This window comes from Chelonia mydas, chromosome 3, assembly GCF_015237465.2.
Source record: "Chelonia mydas isolate rCheMyd1 chromosome 3, rCheMyd1.pri.v2, whole genome shotgun sequence".
NCBI lineage: Eukaryota > Metazoa > Chordata > Testudines > Cheloniidae > Chelonia > Chelonia mydas.
The window spans coordinates 189,653,156-189,665,321 of NC_057851.1; the positions used below are offsets into that span (position 1 = coordinate 189,653,156).

Genomic DNA, 12,166 nt, shown 5'->3' on the forward strand with positions numbered 1-12,166 from the left:
TACTTTATAAGGAAAAATCTGAGCAGCCGTTAGATTGTCTGTCTGTGTTTTTCCCCTGCCACAGGGCCATCCAGTTTCCCATGGATTCTGACTGCAGCCCAGCATTTATCTCAAGTCAGAGTAGTCAGAAGATGACTCAACAAATCATTAAGAGGCATGAAAAGGAAAGCCATGCTACTCTAACATGTAGGGCTTGATTATGCACAGCCTCACTGAGCTGTTATGCAGTTAAGCAAGTAGCCCCATTAAATCCAATGGGATTTCTTGTATGAGTAAGTGCTCACAAGTGTCAGAGTGGCACAGCCGAGCTCACACTATTTTATTTTATGATCAAATATCAGTAGAATTTTGGTAACAATTTCATATATAAAAATAGAAATTATTAACAAGTAGTAAGGCCAGCTATGTTCTGAGTCACAATCTCTTTCTTTATCTTAACAGTCAGGTGGTCTGTGTCAGTGCCGTTATGCTCTCTTCAATCTCTGACAGTTTCTTCAGCATTTGATTCACCTTGGCCTCATCAAATTCCAAACACAGAAATTCAGATGCCTAGAAAATAAAAGGGGAAAGATGATATTTAGTGAAGTAAGAAAATTGTTCTCGGTGAAGAAAAACTGTATAGTCAGCATGGTTGCTGGAGAGGACATTGAATTTCATTGTGGGAGATCCCCACAATACTTGACTTCACTGAACAGTTATGCCTACAGACAATTAAGCAGCAGCACTGATTCGCTCTGAAAGGCCGGGTCACATCATTCACAAATATAGTTATTCTCAAGTGGGGTATAAATCAGGATAAACAGAGTGGAAGGGATCTTGTCAGGGTCAGAGAGAATAAACAACACGAGAAAAAATAAAATGTTTCTAACCATGTGGAATTAGTTACTAAAAAATCAGCAGGCAAAAGACCTCATGAGATTTCTCTCCTATCAGTCCTACTCATCAATATATCTGAGTTGGATAAAGTTCCTTGTATAATTTGGAAGATAACATTTAGATATAGCAAGTGTACCTGGCTGCATTGTAAATGCAAGTCCAGGTGAAGCTGCACCAACAGTCGGGAAACACTGGGAAATAATGACAAAAATTCTAGTGCAGACACAGCTACTCTCCCATGTGACGGGGACGGCACATCAGACGCTAAGGTCAGAAATAAAACAAGAGTGAAAATAGAAATCACGGGGGTTGCACTTTTATATTACAAACCTCAGGTGTCTTGAAATGCTCAATTTTGAAAAACAAAGCAAACCTTGTATTCAAATACAGTAATAACTTCTCAGATCATGAAGGGAGTGCTCTTTTTTGAGAAGACAGATTGGAATATTCAGCCTTCCAGGCAATCTGACTCACTGAATATCCACGAGTTCTTTGTATCAATATATGCACAGCACACAGGTTACTCAGAATGGGAGGGCAGCATCACCTCTCTCTCTCTCTCTCTTTTTTTTTTTAAATCAGTTAGACTAAAACCTCTACCATTACTTCAAAATACATTTGTTTCAACATTTAGTATTTTTCAGACTTAATTCTCTGCACTTAACTGATTTAACAGATAAGATTAAATCACCAGAAAAATGCAACTTGAAAAATGTCTGAAGTTGATTACCTAAATTTCAGAAAGGCATTACATGAATTTAAAACAAAGAACAGATTGTTTTTCATATGCACATGAAAGCAACTTCATTACTGGCTTTCTTTTTTTAATACAAGAATCTTTACTGGTTTTTCAAGAAGAAAAAACAAAAAAGGTAGAGATAAGTGCAAGTAAAAGAAAATATATACACAAAGAAGTTGCATGTACAAATCAGGGACGTGGGCTCAATTGTACAATTTGCACGCACATTTATGGTAAATGTAATTGTGCACTTGAATTTTTGAAAATCAGACCCTAAAATTTTAAAGTGTTACTTAACTCTACATTTTTCATGTGTCTTCAAAACCAAAACACACGCTAGCAAAAACCATTAGCAGAGTTCTATTTTAGAGAATTTGACTAAGCCATGCTACAGTCCTGGGGTGAAATCCTGGCCCCCCTGAACTCAATGGCAAAACTCTCATTGACTTCAGTGGGCCTGGGATTTCACTTTTTAAAGAACAGAACCACAGTTACGTAATTAGAGCTTCACTGAACACTACTGATATCAATAGGTGTCCACACAGATGCAAAAGGTCTGTCTGTGCAGATCCAACTGTGGATCAGGGCCTAGGCCTGTAACACATCTCACTCACATGGTCAATGTGAGGAACTGAGCCCATGGTTCCTGTATCAAGGAGCTCAGTCTAAAAGGCAAACAAAGGAGGAGACCCACCGGATGCTGATAGCTTGGAATAATGGGGCAGTGATGGCTTTATCTTAACGTGGGCTAGCATGCCTACACCTTCTGGAAGTGATGTGAAGGAGAAAGTATGCACGGTAAATGGTCCTAGATTTTTTGTACATACTTTTATTACCGTATTGTAAACTGTTGGAGCTACCAAATGGATGCAATCTCCCCCTTGTAGTATGATAAAGGACCACACAGCATAGGTTGCATTACATAGTCACAACAGTAATGCACTGAAAGGTGACATGCAAATACAAAAGAAGTTGGGCCCTGTTGACTTTACTATGATATATAAAGGTGGGCCACCTCTCTTTTTAAATAATATTTGTTTAGAAACAGATGTAGTTAAATTTAAGGTATTTAGGCCTTGTCTACATAGGAAAGATTTCTCAGTAAAACCTAAGGTATGAATTTAAATGGATACAATTATGCCAACATAACTACTCTCCTTTCCCCTCCCTTCGTGATGACAAACTTATTCCAGTGTTACAATGCGTTTTTTTCAGTTTAGGTTTTGTCACTTGGAAAAGAAGTTTAAGTTAGCTGAAAAAAAGTAATCTCTTACACCAGAATAAGTGTCTACACAGTGTAACTATACCAGTGTAACTACAGCTAGTACATCTACTAAAACTTTCTCATGTAGATAAGGACTTAGTTAAATCAGAACAATTTTTTTGTGTAGACAAGGCCTGAACCCTGAGCAATTGAGAGGAGCAGGGTTTTTAAATCAGTCTGGTGTTGGTTTTTGGTTTTGTTTTTAATAGAAAACCTATTTAACTCAAATTCTTGACAACCATTGAGGAAAAATAGCTTTCTTTGGGAAAGACTCAATCCTCATCCCTTCATTTGAGAACTAAGAAAATTGTACTTCAATTATTTAATGCCCTAGAGAGTCCTTCAGTAAAGAATGGGAAAGCAAATCAGATCTCCCGGATATTTCTCAGGTAAAACAAGGAGCAGAAAAAAAAGTGGTTTCGTATATATTTTACATATAAAGCATAGTTAAGGATGTCTTAAGAAGCTCGGAGGCATGGCTAAAGTTGATTATTAGACCTGTGAGACAGAGGCCTGGATTTCAACTGAGGTCTTAAACTCATCGCTGGCCTCTGCCAGCTGGTTCGGGCTAAGGGGAGGTTTAATTGCATGTAGACATTTGGGCTGAGGCTGGTGCTCGAGCTCTAGGTGGGAGGGTTCCAAAGCTTGGGCTGCAGTCCAAGCCTGAACGTCTACACCAGGGGTCGGCAACCTTTCAGAAGTGGTGTGCCGAGTCTTCGTTTATTCACTTTAAGGTTTCGCATGCCAGTAATACATTTTAACGTTTTTTAGAAGGTCTCTCTCTGTAAGTCTATATTTTATATAACTAAACTATTGTCGTATGTAAAGCAAACAAGGTTTTCAAAATGTTTAAGAAGCTTCATTTAAAATTAAATTAAAATGCTGATCTTACGCTGCTGGCCCGCTCAGCCCGCGGCCAGCTTGGGCCATTCACCTAGGCCAGCAGTGGGCTGAGCGGGGGCCTGCGGCCGGGACCCCAGCTAGCAAGGGACCGGCAGCGGGCTGAGTGGGGCTGGCGGCCGGGACCCGGGGCTGGCAGCCGGGACCCCAGACTGGCAGTGGGCTGAGTGGCTCAGTCCATTGCTACTCACCCCGCTGCCAGTCTGGGGTTCTGTACACAGGCTCCTGCCAGCCAGGGTCCCGGCTGCCAGCTCCATTCAGCCGACTGCTGGTCTGTGATCCCGGCCCTGCCCACAGAGAGTGGGTACCTACCTTCTCCCTGGTTCTAGCCCATTCTCTTCTTCTCTCTCTGCACTGAGCTGAGGGTAGGAGTGCACTGAGCACAGGGCTGGGGGTGAAGGACCAGGCTGGGGGGTGGGGTGCAAGGTCTGGCCAGGAGCTAGAATAAGGGAGGGGGCTCAGGGTTGGGGCAGGAGGTTTGGGTGTGGAGTGCTTATGTGGGCAGCTCCCATTTGGTGCAAGGGGTGCAGGAGCTCCCGTTTGGTGCTTAGGATGGGGTTGGGAATGCGGGGGGGTGCAAGAGTCAGGGCATGGGGTGTAGGGGGGCCTGGGTATGTGTGGGGGATGCAGGAGTAAGGGCAGGGGGCTGTGGGTGTGTGAGGAGGATGCAGGAGTCAGGGCAGAGGGATGGGGGCATGTGTAGGGGGTGCAAGAGTCAGGGGTGTGGGGGGGCTGGATATGTGTTGGGGTGCAGGGGTCAGGGCAGAGGGCTGGGTGTGTGTGACGGGGGTGCAGGGGTCAGGACAGAGGGCTGAGTGTGTGGGCTAGGGTCGTGGGGGTGCTCCCAGCCCCCTGCTTAGAGCGTCTCACGGCAGGGGGCTGGAGGGGATATGGTCTGATTCCAACCCCCTTCCCCAAGGCCCTGTCCCCACCTCACCTCCTGCCCGGACTGCGGCTCCACTTCTCCCCCTCCCTCGCAAGGGCCATCAGCTGATCGGCGGCAGGGAGAGGAGGAGGGGCAGGAATCCAGCACGCTGGGGGAAGAGGCGAGGGAGGGGGAACTTGCCTGCCCTGCAGCAGGCAGAACCAAACTTCTTCACTCTGCCTCCGCGGGGGCGGGGAGGCGGGTGGAGAAGAGCGGGCCGGGGCAGGCAGGATTTTTAATGGCACGCTGCTGCCGGCTGGGGTCCCGGCCACTGGCCCCGCTCAGGCCGCTGCCGGCCTGGGTTCGGCAGCGGGCTGAGCGGGGCTGGCAGCTGGGACCCGGCAGGCAGCAGTGTGCCATTAAAAATTGGCTCGTGTACTGTCTTTGGCATGCGTGCCATAGGTTGCCAACCCCGGTCTACACTTTACAACTAATTAAACAGCCCCTTAGCTCGAGCCCTTCAAGCCCAAGTCAGCTGGCACAGGCCAGCCGTGGGTTTTTAATTGCAGTGATGTCCTACCCAAAGTGTTACTGCGAGGCCACCAGGCAAGTCAGGTACAATCTTTTGAACTCACACAGTGTTTCTGAAATTTAAAGCTGACTCTTTATTTACAGAGCTTCTAAAAATGTTAAGACTCATAGAATTTAGGCCCTACCTACACTATAACTTTAAGCAGTAAAATGGTTGGCTCTACATATGGTCTGAGTCCACATATATCATGATTAATGCTCTCTATAGTAACCATGACAGTTAGCCCCATTTAAACCATATCAGTGGCCTGGCTGGCACGTAACTGCTTTCCTATAACTAGGTTTTAGCATCTATTTTTGTTGATAAGATTTCAACTGGTGCCTCTGTAATTGTGTTAACTAGTCTTCTTTCTTACCCTATCTCTGGGATGTCCTACATTGCCTCATGCTGCTGTGTGCATGTACTTTGGCCATGTCTGAGGCAGTATAGGACAGCTGTCCATGGTTCCCCAGAATACACGGATACAAACACAGTTAGGCACCATGGTAAATGCACAGATGCATATACTTGTGTTGTGAAAATAGCTGCTGTGTGGGCACAACTCAACCTTGTTTGTTGCAACCTGAACAGAGGAGAATGTCATGACCTGGTTTCCGAGGTCATTGCACTCCTTTTAGCACAAGTGATGTTTCACAGACTTTAATATGAATCATTGACTTGGCAAAAGACGGAACTGATTTAGCTTCTTTAACTTCACCATATATTTTCTTCTTTTTGCTAATATTTTTGGCAGACATTAGTATCTCTTTCGAAATGCTGGCTTGACTGGGATTTCTTTGAGACCTCATCCCTGGAGGCATAAGGTAAAAACTCAAATACAAAGTGCGACAGGAAAGCCCCCCAAGCATCTTGTGGCTCTATGTTAGAGATTAAGAACCAGCATTAACTTTTGACCTTCCTATTGTGACAAAGCTCCTCCTCTACCTTGGTGGGTCTTGCACTTATTGGCGGATTTGCTCTCCTTGGAGCTTCACAGCAGCCCTCAGTTTGGCCATTTTCATGAACCCACAGTCCAGGTCAACTCCTCCTGTGTCTGACCAGGAGTTGGGAGGTTTGGGGGGAACCGGGGCCCGCCCTCTACTCCGGGTTCCAGCCCAGGGCCCTGTGGTATGCAGCTGTTTAGAGTGCCTCCTGGAACAGCTGTGCGACAGCTACAACTCCCTGGGCTACTTCCCCATGGCCTCCTCCCAACACCTTATCTTCACCATAGGACCTTCGTCCTGGTGTCTGATGATGCTTGTACTCCTCAGTCCTCCAACAGTATGCATTCTCACTCTCAGCTCCTAGTGCCTCTTGCTCCCAGCTCCTCACACACACAGCACAAACTGAAGTGAGCTCCTTTTTAAACCCAGGTGCCCTGATTAGCCTGCCTTAATTGATTCTAGCAGCTTCTTGATTGGCTGCAGGTGTTCTAATCAGCCTGTCAGTCTTAATTGTCTTCAGAAGGTTCCTGATTGTTCTGGAACCTTCCCTGTTACCTTACTCAGGGAAAAGGGACCTACTTAACCTGGGGCTAATATATCTGCCTTCTATCACTCTCCTGTAGCCATCTGGCCTGACCCTGTCACATATCCCCCCCCCGCTCAACACTACGGGGTTGGGCAACTTGGGACGTCAGGCAGTGTACTCGTGACAAGCCATCTGCATTGCCATGGTGGCTTCCAGTCCGGTGTCGTATGGTGAATTGGAAAGGTTGTAGGGACAGGAACCATCTGGTCACCCTTGCAGTCTTCTCTTTATTTTGCTGCATCGACTGGAGGGGTGCATGGTTGGTCACAAGGGTAAACTGTCGTCCCAGAAGGTAATAACGTAGTGTTTCCATGGCCCATTTCACAGCTAGGCACTCTCTTTCAACCACAGCATACTTCTGCTCTCTCCGGAGGAGTTTCCTGCTGAGATAGAGGATTGGGTGTTCATCATCTCCGACCATCTGCAATAGGACAGCTCCCAATCCTACTTCAGATGCATCTGTTTGTAAAATGAATTCTTTGTTGAAGTCTGGGGCTATAAGCACGGGGTTATTGCAGAGGGCTGTCCGTAGATCCATGTATGCTTTCTCTGCGGCATCTGTCCACTTCACCATGTCTGGACCCTGGGCTTTTATCAGGTCTGTCAGGGGACTCACTCTGGTAGCAAAATGGGGAATAAATCATCGGTAGTACCCCACCACACCCAGGAATGCCCAGACTTGCTTTTTCCAATTAGGCCAGGACCAATTTCGGATAGCCTCTAGTTTGTTTAGTTGGGGCTTGACCATGCCTAATAATCTTTTAATTGTGACATTCAAAAACCCTAGGGTAAAGTGAAATGTATTTCCATAATTCTTCATCCAACAGACACAATGAGTACAAACACTTGGTATTCAGAGCACCTCCAAGTTTCTCTTTATTATTTTGGCATTACATGAACTGAGACTCTCTTAAGCTAACAATTATTATGTCAGCACAGGAAAAAAATTACCTCTCTTTCAGATTTTTTTTTTAAATTCTTTTAATGTAGAATCAATCATGTAATATCACAGATTAAATAGAAAAGATTGTAAAGGTTGGAGAAATTCCAGGAGCATGAGGCTATTGGGTATTGTGCAGTAAATTTAATTTAACTGCTTTTATGTTATTAATGTATTGAAAATTTTCCATCTATCATTTTGAGCATTAAATGACAGATTTACGAGCATGCGTACACACATTAACTTTCTCATGCTCGTACCTCTCAAAATGTCCCACTAACTTTATAAGTGAAAATTTTGCTCTCATCGAAGTGTTACAGGAAACTCCACTGTATCATAAAATAGATTTTAATCAGCACATCTAATTACAAAGAAAAAAAATATATATTTAAATGTTATATAAAATAAAGAATTAAACAGAAAGCTGACATCTTAACAGTTTGATGCTGAAAAGTTAGTTTGTTTGTTATGCTCTTTTTGAATCCATGACTATTTCATATGTGAGTTTATTATTATTTCCAGCCCTTGCCATCTTCCTATTTTAGAAATCATATTTAACCTGTTGCTATTTCCTTTTTTAAATAGTTGCTCACTCCTATATCAAATTTTTACCCTAGGTGAATCCTTATGCCCTGCTACCAGAATAGTGGCCTCTTTCATCTACTCTCCCAATACCTTTCAATGAGGATTTCTTATACATTCTCCCAACTAAAGAAAAAAATGAAATCAAACCACAATGTGTAAATGGGAAGCCTGACACCAAACAAGTCATGTATGCATAATGTCTAAACTAGTTAATTATCTTGCATTTGTGATTATCCATCTCATGTTTCTTTTCATTACTGAAAAGGGACCTGAGTCATAACTACTGTGAATACCTGCTTCCAGATGTTGCCAGGACACTGTTAATTCATTATTGATTGAGATTAGCTGAACCTTTGGATTAAGTGTTTTGGACAAAAATCACTAATGTCCTTTTCAAGAGCATAAAGCAGTAGTGTTAGTACGTCAGAAATAGCAAGAATAATAAGCCAGTCTTCTAAACATAGGATAATTATTCTGAATAATGGAAACATTATAGTCAAAATTTATGATGGTGGCTCATACCAGAGTTTCAGATAATAGATATGTATAAACATAAACAGAATGCCAATTAAATTCTCATATTAAAGTACCATTTGAAACCAACTTATTTTTATTGTGAAAATTGTGTGTGGTCGCTATTGTTAGGCACAATATTACAGTATTTTAAAAAATAGTAAATAAAGCATTGTGAGATTACTGCAATAATCTTTTATGTCGGCATAACTGATAGATCATAAGAACGGCCAAACTGGGTCAGACCAAAGGTCCATCTAGCCCAGAATCCTGTCTTCCGACAGTGGCCATTGCCAGGTACCCCAGAGGGAATTAGCAGAACAGGTAATCATCAAGTGATCAATCCTCTGTCGCCCATTCCCAGCTTCTGGCAAACAGAGGCTAGGGACACCATCCCTGCCCATCCTGGCTAATAGCCATTGATGGATCTATTCTCCATGAACTTACCTAGTTCTTTTTTGAAGATCACTTAAATTCTTTTTTGTTAAGCTTGCTTTCTTGGATCGACATGCCTACCTACTGATATACTCAATCAGCTGGCAGAATTGCTGAATAAAATCACTTTCCAGTGCTGCTTGGATGATTTATTTAAGTAAGTGTGGAAATTACGTGAAGTATAGAATCAAGATGCATTAAAACTAGAACTAGTCCTTTTTGTGAATAAACCATTCAGTATCTATAAGAGAACTCCTTCTGGAGTATGACTTTTCTGTACAACAGATCATAAATACTGTTCTGTATTTTACATTCTACAACTTTTGCCTCAGATGGGAAAATGGGAGATGAGGTTATCACTGTCAAAATCCCGGGATCAAGGCTAGATTCTTTAAAAAACAATCTCTCTCTCTCTCTCTCTCTCTAGTACTTTGCATTTCAATAGCACCTTCCATCCAAGCAGCTCAAAGTGCTGTAAAGCATTAGGGTGAAATTCACCTACGCAGAGGACACACAAGAGCCTACGTGCCACTTAATTAGACCCCACTTTAGAATCGCAGTAAGGGCATAAGTGTTGCTTACATTACTTACGGTCTTGTTCAGGACCTCTGCAATGGGCTGAGTTTCACCAATAATGAATTAAGCCTTGCAACACCCTTAAGTATTTCCTTCAGTTTACAGATGAGGAACTTGAGGCACAAAGAGATTAAGTGGAAGTCGTCATATCTGTTTTGAATTTGCTAGTAACATGAACTAGGCTCGTGAAACAAGAAAGAGAGACCAGAGAAAAGAGGAGAAAACAGAAGAGGAGAGTTGCAGAAATTACATCTTGCTAAACAGTGCACTCTATAAGTCATGGTGCCTGGCCTATAAAAAAAGACTAAATTCCAGTAACCAGATGAGGCAAAAGCAACAGGCAAAGGCTAGAATCAGTTTACCTAATGTAGGAAAAAATCAAATGGGAAGTAGATGTCATTAAAATACTTCTAGACTTCACTTATTTTTCAAGGATTTTTTGAGGGAAGAAATATAGAGCTTGAGTGCCAGTGAGAGATCTGATCAATTCAGCTTCTGTCCTTGTCTTTCCTTATGCTTTCTCTCCCGCTCATATAATTCTGAATTTGCTGCAATGGTGGTCACAGGGCTTCACCTTAAGCAGCAAGCAAATCCTTTCCAAAACTAAGAGAGGCTCCCATTTTACTAGTAGAAATAAGCCAGAGTTGAAGGTTGCGGCCTGCTTTGGAAAGATATTATCACCACTGGTCTTACTCCAATAGCACGCTTCAGGTAACACTTTGGAATACAGCACCTTGAGCATGAAAAGCCCTGTATGCAACCACATTTCTTCCATTCCATATGTTAGATTTCTCCTTTCTTCCTTGCCACACTCTTGCTAATTCCAAACATTAAACTGGGAGACTACAACAAATCATGATATTTTGATCCTCCCCGGCCCTCTGCCAAACTTTAGGGGGAAGCCACCTGCCCCCCATTAGTGGATGAACATCTTAGAATCAATATCGAACCTTGAATGCACACACAAAAATGCAACCTCCCTGTCCACAGAACGGAGGGGCACTTAATTTATACTCTCCTATCCTCTAGGTGTGGGGACTTTCCATTCTATCCCTCAGCCTCGCTGGACTGGATAGAAAACTACCCCACACATTCCCTCAGTCTTCTGTGCCCTGCCTACCACTATTCCCAAATCTTGCTGTTTGTTTTTTTTTAAAAAGGGTTCTCATGAATTTCTGATTTCGCCAGAGTGGTGTGAAGAAACCTTACTGTGAATGAGAAACAGGTATTGTGTTTAGAGTCTGTTTTCCAGACCCTTCCTCATCTTTGTGCCCTGCAGCTCAAATAGCCAGCAGGGTTCAAAAAGTCTTAAAACAATTAAAAATACTGTATTAGATGCCAGGTACACCAAGTACTGTACAAAACAGGCACTGTTGGCATTATAGACAGGCAGGGCTTTCACAACTAAATTAAATTACATTTATTTGGAATGCCACTCCCTTTGGATCAATACATACATTTAAAACTGAAGGGGATAAGCTATGTTTCTGGCAGAGCATCAGCTTCCTGTTTTATTTCTTAATTACACTTTCTCCAGATGATGTTGGCTCCCCTCCCTTTGCAGGTTCTCACAAGGATACTAAAGAATAGAAAGCACCACCTTCATTTATTGGCTGTCAGAGCAAGGGCTGCAAGGATATGTGAAGTCGCCTAAAAGTTTTCCATTGAGGGATATCGGATCCTAGAAGCACATTTCCTTCCTTGTTTACAATAAAGATATATTACTGTATTCCCTCCCGTGCAAATCTGTACGCTTCTTTCTATTCCTGTTTGACATCTCTGTGTCGCTTTGTTTAATTTGTTGTTGTTGGGCTTTTTTAAAAACACACCTGCAAAGCTGAAGTGCCACAGCCAGCAGCTTTACCAACCGGTGCTTAATTTCTAAATATCCAGGTCATTTTCTATTTTCAGGTCTCGTAACATCCAGAATCTGCAATGACTATGGGGGTTGTCTACAGGAGGCTTTGATTTTTTTCTATTCCCACCATTGCTACTGCCAATTCAGCCTGGGTATGGCAGGATGGTCACCAGCATTTTAACCACCATAACATCTAATCCACCTCAGAGCAGATTTAAATCAAACAGTGGTTAAAATAAAATGTTAAAACTAGCACTGCTTTTTTTTTTTTTTTTTTAAAGATGAAGGGCAAATCTAAAATGAAAACCGAGCTAATCCCAGAAATATATGCTGTCTCCAGTGTAACCAGGCTGCGGGAGGCGTTCAGCACAGAAATGTACATATCTTTTTAGAAATCAAATTTCAACTACTTTGAAATTCTCTGGCACTTTCATAGACCTCTACACAGAAAAGTTACACTGATTTAACTGATTTCATTAACCGCATCATGTGTGGACACTCAAACCAAGACGGG

General features: G+C 42.8%; 1 protein-coding gene across 1 annotated transcript in view; it reads right to left on the minus strand.

Annotated features, from left to right (window-relative positions):
- Nucleotides 1-289: 289 nt before the first annotated feature.
- The window catches only part of COMMD1 (copper metabolism domain containing 1), a 117,377-nt gene continuing 105,500 nt past the window's right edge, over nucleotides 290-12,166 (minus strand). The window contains exon 3 of the mRNA XM_037896100.2: nucleotides 290-549. Coding sequence (XP_037752028.1) covers nucleotides 442-549 — 108 coding nt within the window. The 3' untranslated portion in view covers nucleotides 290-441. The remainder of the gene's footprint in view (nucleotides 550-12,166) is intronic.